General features: G+C 37.4%; 1 protein-coding gene across 4 annotated transcripts in view; it reads right to left on the bottom strand.

The window, feature by feature from the left end:
* Positions 1–23,625, bottom strand: part of EYA3 (EYA transcriptional coactivator and phosphatase 3) — a 102,513-nt gene that overhangs the window by 5,148 nt on the left and 73,740 nt on the right. For all 4 annotated transcript variants that reach the window (XM_077898891.1, XM_077898894.1, XM_077898892.1 and 1 more), the window contains 7 exons: positions 18,831–18,914; positions 17,308–17,397; positions 14,998–15,056; positions 12,583–12,743; positions 9,921–10,035; positions 8,744–8,865; positions 855–955 (listed from right to left, as the gene is read on the bottom strand). In XM_077898891.1, coding sequence (XP_077755017.1) covers positions 855–955; positions 8,744–8,865; positions 9,921–10,035; positions 12,583–12,743; positions 14,998–15,056; positions 17,308–17,397; positions 18,831–18,914 — 732 coding nt within the window. The remainder of the gene's footprint in view (positions 1–854; positions 956–8,743; positions 8,866–9,920; positions 10,036–12,582; positions 12,744–14,997; positions 15,057–17,307; positions 17,398–18,830; positions 18,915–23,625) is intronic.

Raw genomic sequence — 23,625 nt, 5'->3', positions numbered from 1 at the left:
TGACTTAAGTTGTTCTTTATCTCCCCAACTCCCTTCTTCAAACCAAGCAGCACTATTGCCTCCATCCACTAGTGTCTTTCCTAGAGCGCAACAAGCACTTCAGAATCAAAGCCTTAGAAATAACACATTAAAAAAAAAAAGGTCCTTGAATTGCTACATAAAATGGTAATGAAAACATAATGAGGTAATAGTGCCACCTGATTAGCAATCTCAATTTATTAATAGTTGAAGTTTTTACATTAAGTGATGAAGAAAAGCAGGACAGCTAGTCCTAGTTGGCAATCTTCCACTTCCAAACCTAAGAAGCAGAGTTGCTGGAAGGAACCAGAGTAGAGGAAAAGAACTTTTGTAGATTCATTTAATAAATGCAGATGAGGAAACTCAAAGAGAAGTAAACTGTCCAAAGTCACACAGCTAATAAATGGATAAGATCTGACCCAGTCTAATTTTAGATTCCATAGGCAAGACTCTTTCATCCACCATTTCCTGTAATGAGAAGAGGTGGCCTGGAGTTGGGACCTGCACAGCTGAATAATCTTTTCTGGGCTCAAAAGCAGAAAGGACTTTATCCAAAGAACTTTCACTTGGTTGTATTGGCCTCTACCAGGTTTAATGATGGGGGTCTCTCCAGCAAGGCTCAATGATTTTAAGATTTCTGAGTGGCAGGGAAGAGAGAGAAAGGAAGGATCTAACAACTTATAGGGAAAATTCTATTTGGGGAAAAAAGGAACCTCTTTCTTTAAAGAAAAGGGAAAACATTATAATGCATAAGATTACTAAGATTTCTGACTTTTACCATTTTTCTAACTGCTTGATGCATTACCACATGGGATTATTCTCTTAACCATGTTTACCTGTTTGGCTGCAATTTCTTCATCTCGTCCATCTCCAATCACTACGTATGTGACTTTCTTTCCAAACCTAGACACAATTCTCTCGAAGCAGCTCTCCTTACCTGGTAAGAAAAATAAATTTCCCATTAGGATAGTCTCCCTACCTTTTTTCAGCACCAAAGAGGGCTGCTGCTGGTTCACCTGCCTAAGCTTAGACAAAATAAGTGGCAGCCCAAGTAATTTGTCTGGTGGGGAATATGGGTGGCCGCTAGAGATCCAGCAGGCCTGCTACCCAAAGAATGTGAAATTGTGCTATTAAGATGACAACAGACTTCCTAGGCATTGTTCTTTTTAGGTTCTTATTTTAATCTGCATACTGAGGGTAAAATCCCTAAGATCTTAGTGTGGGGATTTTTTTTTTTTTTAGTAGGGTCCACACCCAGCACAGGCTTGAACTTATGACCCTGAGATCAAGGTCTGAACTGAGATCAAGAGTTGGACGCTTGGGGCACCTGCATGGCTCAATGGTTGAGTGTCTGCCTTTGGCTCATGTCATGATCCTGGGGTCCTGGGATTGAGTCCCGCATCGGGCTCCTGCAGGGAACCTGCTTCTCCCCTGCCTATGTCTGCCTCTTTCTCTGTCTCTCATGAATAAATAAATAAAATCTTTAAAAAAAAAAAAAAAAAAAAAAAGGGTTGGATGCTTGACTGACTGAGTCACCCAGGCACCCCTTAGTGTGGGGAATTTTTATAAATGGGAAGCAAAGGGGCCTAGGCAGTGTGAGAGCTGAGAATACCACCTCCCTCTTCCATATCTCCTGTAGCCTACAAAGCAGTTCTCAAGGTATTCCTTTAATGAACTCTCAAAATAATCCAGTGAGATGAGTATCATTTCCCTACTGTAAAGATGAAAATGGAGCTGAAAGGATTAGTTACTTGTCCCAGATCACAAACAAGCTAGTAGCTATATTTTGGGCTCCAGGCTCCAATCTAGGCTCTAGCTATCTTGCCATGATATAAGAATGATTTCAGAGGGAACCCGTTTTAGTGTAGGAAAAAAAAAAGTGGAAGCATAAGGTCCTGATTTCTTGTTGGTAACAAGAAATAGGCAAACAGCCATTTCCTCCAATTCTTCACTTTCCAGAAACAGTCCTTAGGCCAGAATCTTATGTCTTTCAGTGGGGGAACAGCCCCAGACTACCAATGAATATGGCAGTAAATCTGTCACATCCAGAATATCCTATTATACTTTGTAACGTCAGCTGAGATAGTGTCTCTCTGAAATTGACCTTGGGGAAGGTGATTTCAAGCCATGGTAGACAGCTGAGGAACATGGCAGTGTATCAAAATTCAAATCCCATCTGGAACAACTGGAAACATGCACTGATGATAATGCTGTGGGAAAGATACTTTATTTGCGTAAATAGAAAGGAAATTATTTCCTTTGCTCTTATTTCCCTGTTTCTGCCACCTTCTTCAGTTAAGCAAGGTCCTAACTCTGCTTTCTTCTTCATCCTTTCTTCCTGCAAGATCCAGTGACTTAGCACCAGGGTTCCTGTGTGAACAAGAAAAAAAGTGCCTCTTCCCCAAGGCACTTGTCTGCCATCTGCTGGAAATTTTTTGTAATAAACATATAAATACATGAATTTGAGATGACTACATCAAAATTGACAAGAACCTATCCACCCATACTCAGAAGTCCTGCTTGGCACATGTGAGCAACTGCAAGTCTTTGAAACTCCTAGCCTAACTGGCACCTCAAACCAGGTGAACTAGTCACCTGAACCAAATTCTGGTCCATTTTGGACTTTAGCCTCCCACTTGTAATAAAAAGCTTGGCTCAGGTGCACGTAGGTCCCTTTAAGTGCTAATGTTTTACAATAGCATTGTCAAGCCTGACATTCAAATCAAGCAATGCAGTCAATGTTTGCAGAATAAATACACATTAATCTCATAAATGATTCAGTAGATGACTGCAGTCCATGTCTTGAGCCCTAATTCAAACATTAAATAGTTCAACTAATAAATTTTTATTATGTTCAAAGTGTTGAAGAGCTGTTTGCGTAATTCCATGCCAAATATTACATCCTTACAACCTAAGCCAACCTCTGCCAGATCCAATCTCCTTTATGATCTGTTTATAGAAAAGAACCTTAAGTCAGAGTTTAGATTTTTTTCTATAAGACCCAACAAAGGGAATGTCTCATATTTAAAGGACAAGGACGTAGAAAGATTTTTGTCATGGCATGTAATGATCAAGGATGAAATACATTTAGGAATGTCTCCTCTAAAAGGATGGAGACAGAAAGATTTATTAGCAGCTCAAAGTGAAGAAGTAGCTATATAAAAAAATGACTCCCATACTGTTGGTAAATATACTTCCTCCATTTTACACTCTCAAAACAATCCTGAAGATGAGCCCTGCATGCAGGAGGATATGGCCAATGATCACTCAGCTTACCAAGTATCAGACAACTAAATCTGTAACAGCAAGACCAACTAAACCTTTGGAGAATATTAGGTTTCTAGGATTCCTGAAGCATTTTTGAGAATTCTTTTTATTTATTAATTATTATTATTATTAAGATTTTATTTATGAGAGAGAGAGAGAGAGAGAGCGCAGAAACAAAGGCAGAGGGAGAAGCAGGCTCCATGCAGGGGGCCTGATGTGGGATTTGATCCCGGGATTCCAGGATCATGCCCTGGGCCGAAGGCAGGCACAAAACTGCTGAGCCATCCAGGGATTCCGAGAATTCTTTTTAATATCCAAGATAACAGAGTGGCCATTTAGAGAACCTTAACTCAAAATCATTTCAGAGGAAGAAAACAAATATTTCTTCTCCTTACTCCCACTTCACAGTTCTGTACAGGAAAGCCTCAATTCTCTCACTGTGGTTACCAAGGTCCAGGTACCTATTGCTTTGCAAATTAGCTCTGGGTGAAATGAGACTGAGAAAAATTACCAAATAAACACAGGTACTGTCAAAGGGAATAAAATCATTCCCATTAGTTGGATGAGCCTTTGGATGTCAGGACTCAGTATAACAAGGACTACAGAGAATTTACCTTTCAGGTGTGAAAGGCATAAATTATTGGTAAGTGCTCTGCATTCTTATGAAACGCATAGTGAAGCAGTGGCAGTGATATCAAAACACAAAGGGGAGTGTGTTTCCTGCAATCCCTTGTAAATGAAATAACTAAACATACAGAATAAGGAGAATAAAAATAAATTCTTGTATATCTACCACCAACTCACTTTTGTCAAATCGTAACACTGTACATAAAAAAATAAGAATAATGAGATATTACAGATTTGATTTCCTGTGTACCCCTATCTGTTGACCCTTCATTTATCTGAGTATATATATATCCATAAACAATATATGGTTACATGGTTATGTACGTTTTTGACCTTTAGATAAATTATACACTCTGTACATATCTACAATGTGTTTTTTGTGTTAAACACTGTTTTTCATATTAATCCTTATGGATGTTATGTAGTTTTAGTTCATTTACTTTTTTAAAAAACATATCTTATTTATTTGAGAGAGAGAACACAAGCAGGGGGAGCAGCAGGCAGAGGGAGAGGGAGAAGCAGGCTCCTTGCTGAGCAGACAGCTTGACATGGGGGGGGGCTACATCCCAGGACCCTAGAACCATGACCTGAATTGAAGGCAGATGCTTAACCGACTGAACCATTGAGGCGCCCCAACAGGTTTTATATATGAATTAGTAAGTAAAAGAGCTGCAAATATCTTTTCCTAGTCTGGTTTATCATTTTATATTTTCACTCAATATAAAATAAGATTCGTCTAATTAAAATGATAATTTTTTGTTTTTTGAAACTTTTTTTGGGCCATTTAAATAAGATCCTCTTCTATCTTAAGGCCATACAGATACTATTCTGTATTTTCTTCTAAAAATTAAAGTTTTGCTTATCATGTTTTTTTTATCTACCTCAAACTTACTTTTACAAATAGCATAAGGAAGGAATAAAATTCTGCTTTTCTCCTCACATGGAGAACCCAGTTATCCTCGTACCAGTGAGTGAAGGTAAGTTCCATGAGGAGAGAGGATTTTGTCTCTGTTATATTCCTAGTGCCTTGGCAATGCCAGACACACAGGAGTCACTATTGTCCCTCATCATCTAGAGAATTGCTACCACTTGCATATAAAGTTGGTATAATTTCTCTTATGTTCAAAAATTCTCTTGAACTCATATAACCTTCCATTTATAGACTCATTTCTTTGTTCTTCTTTACATCTCATCTAAAGTGTTACCATACGGTTACCATACCTTCTGCAGCTCTTCCCTTCCCATTCTCTCTTAAACCCATTCCAATTAGGAATCACCCCCATCACTTTGCTCAAACTGCCCATTCAGGGTTATTAGCAGCCTCCAGGTAGCAACCTCATTTGACCCATCAGCAACATCTGATTGAGCCCATCACTCTCTTCTTTTAAGACACAATTTCCTTGTTTTCTTCCTATCTCACAGACCTCCTTCTGACACTTCTGCTGGTTCCACCTTAAGATCTAAACATTTAAATATTAGAGGGACTCAGGGCTTAGTTCATAGACCTCCATTCTTCTGTCTACATTCATTCCTATGATTTATCCAGTCATTTTTATTTTTATTTATTTATTTTATCCATTTATTTATTTATTTATTTATTTATTTATTTATTTATTTATTTATGATTTTTATTTATTCATAGAGACACAGAGAGAGAGAGGCACAGACACACACAGGCAGAGGGAGAAACAAGCTCCATGCAGAGAGCCTGACATGGGACTCGATCCCGGATCTCCAGGATCACGCCCTGGGCTGCAGGCGGCGCTAAACCGCTGCGCCACTGGGACTGCCTTATCCAGTCATTTTTAATAACCACAAGTACATGAAGAACTCCCAATTATTTATCTCCAGCCCGTACCTCTCCTTTGACTTCCAGATTCAGAAACCCAACTGCCTACCTGACACCTCCACTTGGATGTCCAGCAATTATTTCAAACCTAGCATCCAAAAGAAAAGAAAAAAGGTAGCTTTTCCTTGAGGCCTTCCCTAACTACCCTAATTTGAAACATGATCTTCTTTTCCTAATTGATTTTTAGCTATAGCACTTACTACCATCTGACATATGTAGTTTATTTTACTTACTTGTTTACTGTTTTTACCTACTAGGATTTTTGTCATTTTTGATCACTGCTGTATCCCCAGTACCTAGAAAAAATGCCTTGCACATAAAGGTGACCAAAAAATATTTGGTGAATGAATGAAGAAAAATAAATGTCAACAGGACCTGGTGGGCTTATAACCTCCACAGGTCCTGGGGTGTGTGTATGTTTTTTATATATATAACATATATATTTTAAAAATATTAAAAATATTTATATTTTATATAAAATTATATGTAAAAATTTTATATATATAAAATCAGACCTATTTTTTTTCAGACCTCCTTTTTATGGAGAAAGCTCCATATAATCATGCATGTAGCAGATTAAAAAAAATAATAACCACAGCTCACTTTCAAACTCCATGACCCTCTCCTTAGAGACAACAGGGAAGTAGGAACTGTAAGCACAGACTAAACAGTCTGGAGAGATGAGGAGTGGGTTGTCATATTCCTCCTTCTCTGACCGTGTTCAGCACACAAGAAGTTGAGTGACACATTCTACGGCCTTCTTAGTGCAACAAGTTGGTTTTGTATAAACCTGGTGCCAATGAATTAATACTGAGTACCTACTGTTTCCCATACTTGGTTCTGAATATATTTTATTTATTTATTTATTTATTTATTTATTTATTTATTTATTTATTTAAGATTTTATTTATTCATGAGAGACACACACACACAGAGAGAGAGAGAGAGAGAGAGAGAGAGAGAGAGGCAGAGACACAGGCAGAGGGAGAAGCAGGCTCCATGCAGGGAGCCTCACGTGGGACTCAATCCAGGGTCCCCAGGATCAGGCCCTGGACTGAAGGTGGCGCTAAACCGCTAAGCCACCTAGACTGCCCTGAATATATTTTTAAAGGTTAAACAGTACCTTAATAAAAATAGTCCCATTGATTTTCACAAACTCTCTCTACATGTTTGTCATTTTATATGAGAAAACTGAGGCTCAGGAGAAAAAGTAATTTGCCTAAGGTGAGAACTAGTTAAGTAGGAGAGATAGGACTTGAATTCTAGTCCTTTTTCCCCCTTTTAAAAAGATTTTATTTATTCATGAGAGAGATGGGGTGGGGAGAGAGAGAGAGGATATGAGAGAGTACAAGCGGGGGGGGGGGGGGGGGGGGGCGGTGGAGGGAGAGGGAGGAGCAAACACCACCCCCCACGGCAGGGAGCCTCATATTGGGGCTCCATCCCAGGACCCTGGGATCATGACCTGAGCCAAAGGCTCAGATGCTTAACTGACTGAACCACCCGGGCACCCTGAATTGTAGCCCTTATTACTGTTTTTTTCTTTTTTTAAAAAAATGTACTAAAACCATAAAATCTGCTATCTTAACCATTTTCAAAAATATATTTAATTTTTAAAAAATATTTTATTTTATTAACCATTTTTTAAAATGTGTACTTCGGTAGTGTTAAGTATACTCACATTGTTGTTCCAGAACTTTTCATGGTGCAAAGCTGAAATTCTATATCCATTAAACAACAATTCCCTACTTCCCTTTCTCTAAGCCTCTGTTAATCACCATTCTACTTTCTATCTCTAGGAGTTTGACTACTCTAAGAAACACATAGTACTTGCCTTTCTGTGACTGGCTCACTTCATTAGCATAATGTCTTCAAGGCTGATACATGTGGTAGTGTAGGACAAGATTTTCTTCCCTTTAATGGCACAATGATATCCCACTGCATGTATGTATATGCCATATCTTTTTTTTTTTTTTAAGATTTTATTTATTTATTCATGAGAGACACAGAGAGAGACAGAGGGAGAAGCAGGCTCCATGCAGAGAGCCCGATGTGGGACTCGATCCCAGGACTCCGGGATCAGGCCCTGGGCTGAAGGCAGATGCTCAACTGCTGAGCCAACGAGGCATCCCTGTATATGCCATATCTTGTTTATCCATTCATTTCATGGATTCATTCTACCTTTTGGCTATCATGAATAACGCTACTATAAAGATGGGTCTGAAAATATTTTTTTGAGATCCTTCTTCCAATTGTTCTGGATATACAGCAGGAGTAGGATTGCTGATCAAATAAAAGTTCTAATTTTAATTTTTTGAGGAACCACCATACTGTTTTCCACAGTAGTCATACATTTTGTATTCCCAACAACAGTGCAAAAGGGCTCCCATTTATTCATATCGCTGTCAGCATTTGTTATTATTATTATTTCTTTTAAATATTATTAAATAAACTCTATGCCCAATGTGGGGCTTGAACTCACAACCCCAAGATTAAGAGTCACAATCTCCACTGACTCAGCCAAGCACCCCAACTATTTTTTTTTTTACAGCAGCCATCCTAAAGGGTGTGAGGAATTTAACCAATTTTAAGTATACATCTTAGTCTTTGATTTTTTAATCTAGTACTTTTTCTATTAGAGACTATAGCAGCACTCTCTCTGTGAAAAAGAAAAATAAATCTGGAATGAGGCAAAAGTAGATTTTCAAGCTACAATATTATGTTCTTTCAATTATTATAAAAGGTAAGAACATGATAAACATTAAGTCCTACAAACCTGAATTTGCTTACTAGCTGTGAAGCCTTAAGCAAGCTATGTAACTGGTAAGCCTGAACTGGCCCATCACTAATCTTAGGAAAAGACTGCTATGAGGATTAGAGATATGTATAAAGTGTCTAATTAAGGGATTGGTAAATAATTAAGTACATCATAAATTATGAAGTATTATGTAAGGCAAGTGACAAGAAATAGAATAGAAATCATACCAATTTTGGTAGCACTATAGATGTTTTCAATAGGAAATATTTCTCCTAGCCCATATAGGAGAACCTTGGCCAGAGCTGGAACCAGCTGGGTTGTAGTGATCAGAACATTCACACAATTCTTTCTAGAAGGGAGAAAAAATAAAAAAGAAAAGAAAAAATAAAAAGAAAAGAAAAGGAAAAGGAACCAAACCAACATGAGAGCAAGAATTCAAATGCGTCTTCTCTTTAGGATCTAATTAAAAACCTAACCTCAAAGGGCCTGTTATTTGTTCAATGCCATGTTGGGTTATCACTCTATCTCAGGTTTATTCATTTCCCATATTAAAGGACAGAGTCTATATATATAGTTGGCACAGAGCAGCAACTTGATTCTTGCCCCATTTCCCTCCTGACCATTGTAGCTCACTACACTTGTTAGCAAATAAACCACCACCACCGCATGTCACTGATGCCATACTCTGGAAAACCAGCAATGAAGACTTTTAGTCACAGACTATTCTATCTGAATGTAACTCAGCCCTTAAATAAGACATGATTTAAGTCCTCTCTGCCTTTCACACAACAGCAACACAGATTCCAGAATACATGGTAATCTCATCACATGTCCTTTACCTTTATGGGTATCCACCCCTTGGTGTCAGTTGTACTATTTGCTCTACTGGTTGTAGATCTGGAATTCCTGATTTGAGGGAGGGAGCAACAGGGTACTGATGCAGACTATATTTGATTCTATTTCCCATTCTAAGCTTCAAGCTGAAATCTCCTTAGACTGCTTAATATATTCCTTTTCTTGTGAGTCCTGCCTTCCTGAGTGGGTTTTGGTACATTTCTCTGGAGCTTCCTCTACTTATGTGGTGTGTCTCCTACATGGATTTTTTGATGTGACCAGGCCCATCTCCTGGGCTGGAGATGATGGGTTACTCTGATCTTTTAATTCTGTGAGCAAAAAGTAAGGGGAAAGAAGACAGTTTCCATATATAAATATCCTTTGAAAATTCAAACATGTACTGTCAGCACAGAATGACTTCGTCTCCCACTTAACTTGAATATTTGTTGGTATCCTTTGAACTCCCTTCACCCCTGTCCCAAACCTATGTTACAGAGTGGCCTATTGTGGACTGGTACAGGAAAGAGCACAGCCAGGAGAGGATGAGAACTGAAAGAACCATTTCCATACCTGGACTGGATGAGAAGTAAGGACTTCAATGCAGTTCCTAGCCAGGAGTCTGTTAAAACTTCAATTTCGGCTCTCAGTCTCTGCAGTGCTTCCTTCCTCTGGGGACTGAGCAGGCCTTCGGGAATAAAAGCAGACACATTCATCACTCATCATCTGACAACATATCCCTGCTGTCACTGAGAAAGCAACTTCTAGAGTCAATTTAGAAACAGTGTGAGTCACTGAAATACTCTAATGAGCGAACAGATTTCTCTTCTTGGTAAAACCCTAGAGTAGCTTACTTCATTAAGATGCCTTTTCAACTTTATCAGAATGTTTTGCTAGGAGGGCCAACACCACCACAACAAAATCAGCTGAAAGAAACACTGTGATTAGATTCTGCCAAAGCAGAATCTTTCATCAACAGCCAGTAACATAATTTGCAGATGGGTGGACCATACTGAGTAGCACTGCTTTAGATGTGATATCAAGAATCAAAGGGGGAGAAATGAGGGTTATAGTTGGAAGAGTGCAGCATTTCCAATCTCTCTAAAGAAACCAAAGCCCAAGGAGGAAAGGGGGGCTGCCTAAGATCACACAGCAAGTTAGTGGCTTGGTTTCAGAAGTCTATGCACTGCCATACATTGCTCCCATGGTGACTGTGCTTTCACCCTATCACAACACATTGACTTGAGATTTCAAGTTGAATGACCAACTTTAGGAATGTCATTTATTTGTACTGAAACAACTCCAGCTAAAAAGAGACTGAAACACTGTTTAAGATCGGTCAATTAAGCATAGAACAAAACAGAATTCATCTGATGGGAGCATGTTAGCAGACATTTGAACTGTAATACTCAAATAATAAATCTGGTGTTGTATTTTCTGTAGTGAAGGTAAAAACACAAATCCTATATTCTATTTCAAATATTTCACAAAAACAGAAGGCATTTCTGTGAGGAGAATGGTGTATCATGTTTTCAGACTGATGGTTTCACAATGCAACCCTAGAATCACATGACTTTCAATGTTTCTGATAAAACAACAAAACCAGTACCTGTATGTCATGTGTGGCATACACATAAGTACACAGGTCACACACTTAACTAATAATATGATGTGGCACTTTTGTTAATTCCTATTTACAAAATCAGGTGGACATTACTTTTCGTGTTCCTTAGGGTAGGCTCAAGGGATTCTCACAGGATTATATCACTTTCTTCAGGAGACCAGGTCCTGGCACTCATTGAACAGAGGAAGGATCAGATACTTAGGTTGTATATGAAAACTAACAAAAGAAAGGCTAATATGTGGAGAGAGTAAAAGCAAAAAGATGGAGTTGCCAAAATATAATACTGGCTCTGAATCATGAGAAAAAAATAGGCTATTAAAAAGGGAGTCTAAAAAAAGCTAATTAGGGACACCTAGTTGACTCAGTGGTTGAGCATCTGCCTTTGGCTCAGGTTGTGAATCTGGAATCCTGGGATCGAGTTCTGTATTGGGCTCCCTGCAAGGAACCTGCTTTTCCCTCTGCCTGTGTCTCTGCCTCTCTCTGTGTATCTCTCATGAATAAATACTATCTAAAAAACAAACAAAAACTAATTAAATTCCTAAAGCTTAGATGCCTGTGATTTTTATCTGGTACTGGGGGCTCTAACAGAAGTGAGCAAAATTATCTTTGAAGCCCTGTTTTTATTTTCAGCACCACAACATAAGGCAGCATGGTATGGCAGGAGGACTCTCTTGATCTGGGGTAATATACCTCTTGATAGTCTATCGAATCCCTGAAACTTCATGCAACATTTCATATTAGATCTTTGAGGGTGATAGTTTATAGCTTAAAATTTTCTTCTCATAAGTATGTCACTAAAAAAAGGAACTGCATTGGGGCACTTGGCTGCCTGTTAGTAAGCATATGAGTCTTGGATCTTGGGCTTGTGAGTTCAAGCTCCATATTGGGCAGAGAGCTTATTTTAAAAATAGATAAATAAAATAAAAATAAAGACATTCTTTATATATATATATGGCCTGCATGAATGTAAAATGCACTGGATCAAGAGTTAGGGGATTGGGTATGACCATGGGTAAAATGTCCTCAGTATCCTCATAATAAACATGCTTTCTCAAATTGAAAATGAGAGGTTCTAAACATCAGAAATCTAATCTATGGCTAAGTTATTAATTCCAAATAATAGAATTTTAGGCATAGTGACACTGATAGTTGAGGGATTTCTGGGCAGAATTTCCAAGGTCTAACACATGGCTACTGCCAATCTAGAATTCTGGACTGAGTTTTCCATCCACCATAAACCTAGTCACTAGTTCTAACAAACTTGTTCTGGTAGTTTCATTAATCAGTCAAAAAATACGGCAACCTATTAACTAGTACTGACAACAGTTGTGACTCCAGAATAAAACATATGTCATCCAACATAATCTTGGGAACATATTTCTTTAAAAAGGTATTTGTCTAAAAAGAACAAGAGAACTTTGCTAAGAGAAGTCCATGAGAAATGCAGAGCTTCCTCCTGACAGGGTTTCAATCAAATCTCAATTTTTTTAAATACAAAGTTAAAATGTTATTGTGGCCCCAATTCCTAAGCAGTTGCTAGGAATCCCTGGAAAAGAACACAGGAAATAAAGAGGGAAACAGAATACCAGACTGGTTGTATGCCACACTTACCACCCACGTTGCTTTTATGCTTATCATAGATTTCTCTCACTTTTCGGTAGCGGAAAGCCAGTTTTCTCATCCAATCCACACCTCCCTGGACACCCACAGAGGAACCATGGCTCCCCCCACCTCCTGATCCACTGAAACCATCTGTTGAGAAACTGTAGTTGCTGCAGAAAGAGAAGATGATGAAAATTAATAAGTATACTGTAAAGGGTTTTGGACTGAATCCCACCTGGGATTCTCTGTCCTATTCCTGGCAACTGACATCAAGTCTAAAGGCTAAGAGAACTTTCTCCCCCAATTTCTGTGTGTCAAATCTATCTTCCATTAGTTGTCTACCTCAACCCTATTACTGCCATCAAAAAAAGGAGGGAGAAAGAGGGAAAGAGAGGTAGGACCCATCCAAACATTAGCATCCACTAGATGTTGTCTTGGGAATAGAGCATCTTTTCATTAATGACAGAATATCTTATACTGAAAAAAAAAAAAAAAAAAAAAAAGCAGAAGAAAACCCCACCCCAGAATATAACATTTTCATGTACACACATACACACAAATGATGGCAACTATGTAAAGCAGAGAAACATGTCAAGAAGTAATGGAAGGAGGGATCCCTGGGTGGCGCAGCGGTTTGGCGCCTGCCTTTGGCCCAGGGCGCGATCCTGGAGACCCGGGATCGAATCCCACGTCGGGCTCCCGGTGCATGAAGCCTGCTTCTCCCTCTGCCTGTGTCTCTGCCTCTTTCTCTCTCTGTGTGTGTGTGACTATCATAAATAAATTTAAAAAAATTAAAAAAAAAAAGAAGTAATGGAAGGAAATGACTCCAAATATTAATAACTGCAAGGTATAATGGTAATGTTCTTCAGAGACAGAAGAACTGTCTGGTTCTTGGTTTATTTGATGGTGTCAGATCTCTTGCTCTCTCTTGGAGTACCTGCTCTGAAAGAAGTTAGCTATCACATGAGCACACTCAAGCTGCTCCATGGACAGACATCAGAGCGAAGAACTGAAGTGTCCTGTTAGCCACATGTGAGAGAGGCGGCAAACAGATCCTCCAGCTCTAATCAAGCCTTCAGATGATTTAAGCTCCAGCCAATATCTTGATTTTAATCTCAGAGACTCTGATTCAAAACCACCTAGGTAAGTCACTTTCAAGTTCCTGTCCTACAGAAACTATGAGATGATAAATGTTTATTACTTTAAGCTACCAAGTTTTGGGGTAATGTTACAGAGCAATAGATAAGTAACACAGTTAAACAGGCTGGGAGAGATTAATACTTCCTAAGTAAAGATTTAAAAAATGACAGAATTAGAGACAACTTGGTTCAATCAAAAGTCAAAAATGAGTTCAATAAGTACGAGGTTCTATTCTTAAGAAAATGAAGCTGTCCAGATATTTAGGTAATTAGTGGTTAGCCACATGTAGAAGAGGAAAAAAAAACCCACTAGGCTTCAGGGTAGATCATAAACTGCTTCAGACCAGGCACTTTCCTAAAAAGTCTAGTAAAATCTCATTAGAATGGTGTGTTCCAAAAAAAAAAAAAAAAAAAAGAATGGTGTGTTCCATGGCTGTGCAAGCACCACATGGAGAACTGGATGCTGCTCCTGATGTTAAATCTTTTAATCTTTCTCAGCCCAATAGGATTAGGTCCTTCCTAAGTGTTATGTCCAGTCCTGCTCTATGCTTGAGAATTCATGGGTGAAACAATTTTAGGGTAGATATAGGGAAGAACCTATGAAAGGGACAAACATGAACAACATGAAAAAAATGTCTTTTTTTTTTTTTTTCTGAATGTCTTTAAATAGAAGCTACATAAACTTTCAGATTATTTGCTAAGACTACTGGGCCAGAAGATAGTAGCCAAGAGAGAAATGAGGGGACGAGCAAGCATTTTGTCCCAGAGATCCCCTTGGTGTAGTGTTCACTGGTACAATACTTAGGACTGGCTACTATAGGCTTATTCCTGACACCAACAGACTTCCACCATTAGTTTCCTTGGCAAAATTCCTGATGTTAATTTGTATATAAAACTAATCAGTCTGGAAGCACATTTTTCCTGATTTAAAAATCTGGCTAAAAAAAAACTAATGTATCCTTTACTCTGAAATTCTCTTCCCTCATCCCGTCATTGCTACCCATTTTTTAAGGCCAAAATCAAATTCTACTGCACTGAGAAAGCCACTCCAATGCTGGCAATTAGCCATTCTCCACAGCCATCAGAATTACTTTCTTTTCTGTGTTCCATCACATTTTCTACTGTCACCTCTACACATCGCAGTCCATTGTTAACTCTGTTTCCTCTAATAGACGGTGACATCTTTTAGGGCCATGTCTTACTCATTTTTGTTTTTCTCTGAATCTAGACAGTGTCTCGTGCTTAACAAGTAATCTGATATTTAAGACATTACTGTTTCTATCACCTCAAGTCTTGGCCATTGTCATCAGAAGCCACATCTTCCACGTGTACCTGGTCACACTCCTGTTAAAAGACAAAACCACACACTATTTCAGTGCAGGGAGTATAAGTGCTATCACCACCATGACATAATGTAAAAAGATCACAAACAATGGCAGATGATGAAATACCTTACAGTCTTTCTTGTGTGTGGAGGATCACTCTCACCCCCCTGCTGTCCAACTTCTTTTAAGGTTTAATTCATGTCCCACAGTCTTCATAAAATCTTCCTTAACCAGCCCAACCCTCAGGTGTGCTCTTCTCTTAGCAGTCATGGGTATAACACAATAGCTCATGGGTACAAACATAAACTCCCCTACACTGTCAAGGATGTCTATGTCCTAAGCTAGACTATAAGGCCTATTACACTGTTGCCCTTCTATGGCACAACCTGTATCTTATACCTCCTTTGTACCCTTCTAGTCTAGTCCTTGTGTAGCATGTGCTCTTATGTAGCATGTACCCAATAAATTTTTGTAGATGAAGCAGATATTGGCAGAGTATGGTATCAAAATGGAGAATGACTGAAACAGAAATCTGTAAATTCAAACTTAGGAATTAGAAGTGGTCACCTAAGTTAATCTCATGTTCTAAAAGTGAGATGAAATGAATGACCCAAAGTCATACGAGTGATAGAAAGAAACTTGAAAGAGCCTGGGCCTTCCAATTTGAATCTAAGGTTCTTTCCACCAAGCCCGTGTTACCACTGATATAAAATGCCACCCACTGCCTAACTGAGAGAATCACTCCTCTGACACCACCTAGAGCAATGTTGTGATGTCTGCCTGCATCAGAATCCCCTGGGGAAGTTTTTTAAAAATGCATATTCTTGGGTCCACCTCAGACCTCCTTGAATCAGAATTTCTGGGTGTGAAGTCCTAGAATCTTCATTTTTAATAAGCTCCCCAGGTGATTCTTATGCCCCCTAAAGTTAAGAACCACTGACCTGGGGGGCAGGAACACATTCAGGTCAAATTCTTCACAGAACTTTCAGTCCTGAGTGAGGACTATGTCTAGAAAATCATTACAAATACAATTTGGCAATAATTATTGGCACAAAGTAGGTTTTCAATAAATGTTTGCTGAATAAAAATTATGATGCCCTAACGTATCAACATGTGAAGTTGAGGAAGATAAAAGCACTGTGGAGGTCAGACAAAAGTACTGAAGTTTAGAGCCCTGGTAATTCAATTTGTTGGAGAATTGTCCATTGAGTAGAACTAGACTGTATTTAAACAGAAACAGAATTACTTTGTGTTTATAAAATGCTATCTTATTTTTAATTAATTAATTAGATTTATTTAATCTTTACACCCCATGTGGGGCTCAGACTCACGACCCTGAGATCAAGAGTCACATGTTCTCCCAATTGAGCCAGCCAGGCGCCCAACTATTTTATCTTTTTTTTTTCTATTTTATCTTTTTAAATTAAAATTTTCACTGTTACTAAAAACTAGGTTATGTAAGTAGTACACAGCATGAACTTAAAAGGGCATGAGATATGCCCTTCCCACCTCTGTGTCCCAGCAACACACCCCCTTTTCCAGATGGAACAACTGCTAGTTTCTTGTGTAGGACAACTGCTTGACTGAGGTCCAGCCAGAATGGGGAAATAACTTTCCTAACCTGGAACTCACACTCTGATCTTCTGACTTCCCAGTCTCGTGCTCTTGCCTATATCATCATGGGTCACCACAAAGGTAACTCAAATGTCAAAGCCAAAAAATTCACCAAGAAGCTCTGTGTTCTTGCTTTTCCTTGTATCTAACATAAAATGATTCTGGACATCAAAGTTAACCTACACATAGATAATAAGCATGTATAAATTACAATGAGTTAGAGCAGCCGTTTATAGATCTGATACATCAAAAGATTGTATTTTTAGAAAGTAAAATAAAAGAAGTCAAAATATAATTGAATACAAAGAATCAAATCCACCATACTACATGTTATTTAAGATAGATGAATAGGAGTGTTGGTTTATATTTCACTGTTTTGCCTAAAGGGCTGGCATTTCCTCTAGAGCTAGATCATTTCCAAATAATCTAACAGAAATAAAATTTTTGAGTCAATGAAATTGAGGGCCAATACCAAGACTGATGACCTAGCCAAGGCCTTGTTCTTATAAGACTATATAAGCCTAAGTGGTCAGCTGGCCTCTTCACAACCACCCCTTCTCCCACATTTCCTTCTAAATAAAATAAGCATAAGGCTAGATAGTTATTAAAGAAACAAAATGTTTCACTGAAGCACAGAAACAATTTAAAATGCTTACTTCTAAGTCATTAAAAAATAGATGTGTATCAGCCACTTCAAAAATCATCTCTTCCATTGTTAAACCTGAGCCAATCACTACTGTTGGATCCTAGAAGACAATAAAAGAAAAATTTGTTTAATTGGTACTAAAAACACTGTTCCAATCTTTAAATATTTCAAAGTTATTCTGGGTCAAGACCAAAACAACACAGACTAGCAAAAGTGCTTCTAACTATTACTTATGCAATTTCATTGACAGAAGATTGTGCAAAGGGATTGTGCAAAGTTAATAATTTTAGGACTTAGTTTTTAGAAAACTAAACCCACCCCCCAAAAAAACCCCAAAACTCCAATTTGGGTAGAAATTCCCTGTTTTGTGAGAAATGTTATTGCTGAAATATTACTATTATAACACCCATCTCCCTTCCACCTCACAGCCATGCACGAGCATATACGGTGTAATACTGCAAGTCAGTTATCTGACAATCTCAACAGCCAGGAAATAAGTAAAGAAAGGAAAGAGAGTCAAAATATTTGTATGAAGAGCAATGCATTTAGCTTTATAGTGAACCATCAGGTCTTCACTTAAGAGGATGTATGCTCTTATTTTATATACTTTTATAATCAGCTTGTTAGTGTTACTAGCTTATGTCAGCTTACCAGCCTAGATATTAAAACCCCATGGAAAGTACTTCTAACAGAAACATTAATGACAATAAGAAACAAATGGGAATAGTAAGAAAGCAAAGGAGGCAGATATTTTTATAAAACTTATTCACAGAAACTGAAAACTAGAAGCCTGGAGATAATTTAGTGTAGAAATATACAGCTTATCCCTCTATTAAAACTGATGCTTAGGGGTGTATGAGTGGTGCAATTGGTTAAACATCCAATTCTTGATTTTGGCTCAGGTTGTGAGATCTGCACTCAGTATGGAGTCTGCTTGGGATTTTCTCCCCTTCTCTCTTTACCCTTCGCCGCGTGTGCACTCTCTTTCTTGCTCTCTCTCTCAAATAAATCAATCTTAAAAAATAGAAACAAAAAACCTCCCCAAAATCCTGATGTTTGTATTGACGACTAAGTAAGTTAAATTCTGCTTTGTATATTTAGTTTATGAAGGTATATAATTTTAGAAAAGTATTTTATATGTACTTTAAATTTACGTATCTAGCATATACTCAGCTAAATAAAATACTCAGTTTGGGCTTTAAAAGTGACTTAAGGTTAACAGATCAGTCTTTGGAATGAATATATAATCCTTAGGTTCCACCATGTTTTGAGCTTCATTTCCATATTTAATCTTCATAAAATAGTGCTCTTGAACAACTTCAGTTTAGTACTGGTCCCGGGTCTAGTGTTCAGTTTTATCAATACTGCCTGACCACGTAGCCTACCTGGTACAAGTCATCAGGTAAAGTTTCACATAGAAAGTAAAATGCCAACAGGGTAAAATGGAGGTAGCAGAGAAAGTGATTTTGGTTACCTGTCCATATATTGTTAGGAGGAGGACGGTTACAACAAAGGAAGAAAGACTTCAATTACCTTTCCGTATTTCTGGGCATAGGATCCAGTAAGAAGAGAGTGAAAGATGATGATGGTTTCATCCAAGTCCCACAGAAATACCCGCTGAGGAAGGAAAACATAAAAAAAAAAAAAAAAAAAAAAAAAAAAATGAGTGAGCATCTTTTCTAAATACAATGGAAAGGAACAAGAAATAAGTAATAGAAAGAAAACTAAAAAATTCATAAATATGTGAAAATTAAACAACACAATTTTAGACTACCAATGGATCAAAGAAAAAAAACCCCAAGTGAAATTAGGGAATACGTTGAGATGAATGAAAACTAAAACACAACATGCCAAAATCTATGGGCTGCAGTGAAAGTAGTACAAAAGGGAATTTGTAGCTGTAAATGCATGCCTTAAAAAAGAAATAAGATCTCAATCAATAATATAACTGTACAATTTAAGAACTAGAAAGAGCCAGCAGAAGGAAGGAAATACTAAAGGTTAGAATATCAGAGAGTAGGGGCACCTAAGTAGCTCAGTGGGTTAAGCAACTGCCTTTTGGCTCAGGTCATGATCCCAGGGTCCTGGGATCGAGCCGCACATCGGGTTCCCATTCAGCTGGGAGCCTGATTCTGATTCTCCCTCTCCCACTGCCTGCTGCTCTCTGTTCTCTGTCAAAGAAATAAATAAAATCTTAAAAAGAAAAAAATCAGAGAGTAGAAAAATAAGAGAAAAATCAATGAAACCAAAAGTTGGTTCTTTGAAAAGATCTACAAAATTGACAAGTTTTAGCTAGATTAACTAGGAAAAAAAGACTCAAATTAGTAAAATCAGAAATGAAAGTGGGGATGTTATTATCCAATAACATGATGTTTAAACAATTTTATAGAAATAAAAAGAATTATGAGAATACTATGAATAGTTGCATACTAAAATAACCTATATAGAAATGGACAAATTCCTAGAAATACACAAAACTGCCTCAAGAAGAAATGGAAAATCTGAATAGACCTTTAATAGAGGTTGAAATCAGTAATCAAAAAGATACCAAGAAAGAAAAGCTCAGGACCAGGTAGATTAACTGGTAAATTCTACCAAAAATTTAAAGAATTAACACCAATTCTTCTTTAACTCTTCCAAAAAGTGGAAGAGAGAAAAGAAAGGAATACTACCTAAATCACTCTATGAATCCAGCATTACCCTGATACTGAAGTCAGATAAAGACACGTCAAGAAAACTGCAGACCAATACCTCTTACGAACATCGATAGAAAAAAAAAATCCTCCACAAAATAAGAGCAAACAAAATTCAAGCAGCATATTAAAAGCATCATACATCATGATCCTGTGGAATTTGTTTAGAATGCAAGGATAGATCAACATACCAAAATTAATCAATGTAATCTGCTACCTTAAAAAAACAGAGGGGAAAAAAAAACAATGGTCAACTCAACTGATGCAGGAGAAGCATTTGACAAAATTCAACACACTTTCGTGATAAAAACATTCAATAAATTAGGAATAGAAGTCAGTTTCCTCACATGATAAAGACTGTGTATGAAAAACTCAAAGCTAATATCTTACACTTAATGGTATAAGACGGAAAGCTTTACTCCTAAGATCAGGAATAGGACAAGTATGTCTGTTTTCACCAGCTGCATTCAATGTAAGTATGAGAAATTTTAGCCAGAATAATTTGGCAAGAAACGGGGAAAAAAAGGTACCCAAACTGAAAAGGAAAAAGTAAAACTATCTCTGTTCACAGATGACACAATCTTATTTGTAGAAAACCCTAAAGAATCCACAAAAAATTGTTAGAGCTAATAAATGAATTCAGCAATGAGCTGTACTTCTATATACTTGGAATGACTAATCGTCAAAGAAATTTATTTATTTTTTATTTTAGTTTTTTTTTTTAAGATTTTATTTATTTATGATAGACAAAGAGAGAGAGAGGCAGAGACACAGGCAGAGGGAGAGGTAGGCTCCATGCCAGGAGCCCGAGTGGGACTCGATCCCTGGGCTCCAGGATCGCACCCTGGGCCAAAGGCAGGCACCAAACTGCTGAGCCACCCAGGGATTCCCCCTCAAAGAAATTAAAAAAAAATTCCATTTACAACTGCATCAAAAATAATAAAATACTTAAATATAAATTTAACAAAGGGGTGCCTGGATGGCTCAGTCAGTTAATCATCCAACTCTTGATTTTGGCTCAGGTCATGATCTCAGGGTTATGAGATAAAGCCCTGCATTAGGCTCTGTACTGAGCATGGAGCCTGCTTAAGATTCTCTCTTCCTCCCCCTCTGCCCCTCCCTGCCATTCCCTATCTCTCTCTCTTTAAAAAAAAAAAAAAAAGGAATTAATTTAACTGAGGAGGTGAAACAATTGTACACTGACAACTATAAAACATTGCCGAAGGAAGTCAGATGGACATAATAAGTGGAAAGACATATCATGTTTATGGATGAAAGATTTAACAATGCTAAAATGACACTACCCAAAGTGATTTACAAATTCAATGCAATCCCTATCAAAATTCCAATGCTTTTTTCTTAATAATAAATTTATTTTTTATTGGTGTTCAATTTGCCAACATACAGAATAACACCCAGTGCTCATCCCGTCAAGTGCCCCCCTCCGTGCCCGTCACCCATTCACCCCCATCCCCCGCCATCCTCCCCTTCCACCACCAATGCTTTTTAAATAAACAGAAAAACTCATCCTAAAGTTCATATGGAATCTCATATCCCATGGCCTGAATGGCCAAAATATGAAAAAGAATGAAGTTGGAAGACTCATACTTCCTGATTTCAAAACTTATTACAAAGCTACAGTAATCAATACAATGTGGTACTCGTATAAGGACAGACACACAGACCAATGAAATTGACAAGATAGCTCAGAAATAAACCCTTACATATATGATCAATTTTGGCAAGAATACTAATACCATTCAATGGGGAAAGGAAAATATTTCTAACAAAAGGTGCTAGGAAAATTGTATATCCATGTACAAAAGAATGAAATTAGGCCCTTACTTTATACCATATACAAAAATTAACTCAATATGAAAAAAAATTCAATATGAATCAAGACCCAAGTTTATGAGCTACAACAATAAAACTCTTAGAAAACACAATAATTTTTACCTTCCTGATAAAAAGAACTCACAGGAGAAATATTTGCACATCATATAGCTGATAAGTGATTAGCATCTAGAATACACAGAGTTCCTAAAACTCAATAACAAAATACCAAACAACCCAATTAAAAAATGTGCATAGGATTTGAACAGCTATTTCTTCAAAGAAATCTACAAATAGCCAATAAACACATGAATAGATGTCAAACATTATTAATCATTAAGGAAATGTAAGTCAAAACCACAATGAGTTACCATTTCACATCCATTAGGATGGATATTACAAAAAAAAAAAAGGGAAATAATAAGTGTTGCGGAGGTGGAGAAATTGGAACTGTCATGCGTTGCTGGTTTTTATTCGTTCTTCAAAAAGTTGAACACAGAATTACCAAGTAATCTAGCAATTCTACTCCTTAGTTTATACCCAAAATAACTGAAAAGAGATACTCAAAGAAATATCTGCATAGCAATGTTCATAGCAGCATTATTCAGAATAACTCAAAGGTGGGAAAACCAATAGTATCCATCAACAAATGAATGGGTAAACAAAACATGGTATATGCATACAATCAATGGAATATTATTCAGCCATAAAAAGAAATGAAGATCTTACACATGCTATAACATACATGAACCCTGAAACCATTATGAAAGTGAAAGAAGCCTCACACAAAAAGGTAATGTATCATTCCACTTAAACAAGACAGTTAAAATAGGTAAATTCCTACAAACTGAAAGTAGAATAGAGGTTACCAGGGGCTGATAGAAGGAGAGAATGGGGAGTTATTGCTTAGTGGGCACAGAGTTTTTGTTTGGGATTATTAAAAAGTTGTGGAAATAGGTAGTGGTAACAACCACCATTGTAAATGTACTTAATGTTACTGAATTGCACACTTAAAAAAATAGTTACAATGGTAAATTTTATGTTATGTATATTTTACCACAATTTAATAAAACTAAGTGAGTTCTCAATAAATGTATCAGGACTTTAGATTTTCTTTCTTGCCTTTTTTTGTCAGGAAGAAAGGGAAAGAGAGTCCTCAAACACAGCCTCAATTTACTATTATTTTTTTTAGATTTAAAAAAAAATTTATTCATGAGAGACACAGAGAGAGAGAGAGAGGCAGAGACATAGGCAGAGGGAGGAGAAGCAGGCTCTACATACAGAGCCTGATGCAAGGAGCCTGATGCGGAACTTGATCCCAGAACTCAGGGATCATGTCCTGAGCTGAAGGCAGATGCTCAACCTCTAAGCCACCCAGGCATCCCAATTTACTTATGTTTTAACAATTTACTTATGTTTTATGTTTATCGATGAACTCATCATATTTAAATACAGTATCCCCCTGCCCCATTAAATGTTCATATTATAGAAAAATCAAAAACAAATGAAAAATGCCACTATTATTAGTGTTTTGTATAATTTTCTAATCTTTTTAATTACAAAGCCAAATGTATGCCCATAATAAATTCTTTTAGTGCCTAACCACAAAATAATTGAGTGCCAATCTTGTTAATAAGTTACCAGATCTCGCTGCAGGTTTCAAAGAAGCTTGGCCTAAAGCCTAAAGCACTCTCACCTTCTCATTTTACTTTTAGATGTTTAAATGGAGAACACTATGACAGTACTTGTGATACCCTCTGCTTTCTGAATATGATGGAACTGTTCTTTCTGTTCTCCTCCGG

The sequence above is a fragment of the Canis aureus genome, chromosome 5 (assembly GCF_053574225.1).
Source record: "Canis aureus isolate CA01 chromosome 5, VMU_Caureus_v.1.0, whole genome shotgun sequence".
Lineage (NCBI taxonomy): Eukaryota > Metazoa > Chordata > Mammalia > Carnivora > Canidae > Canis > Canis aureus.
This window is presented reverse-complemented; position numbering and strand designations above follow the sequence as displayed.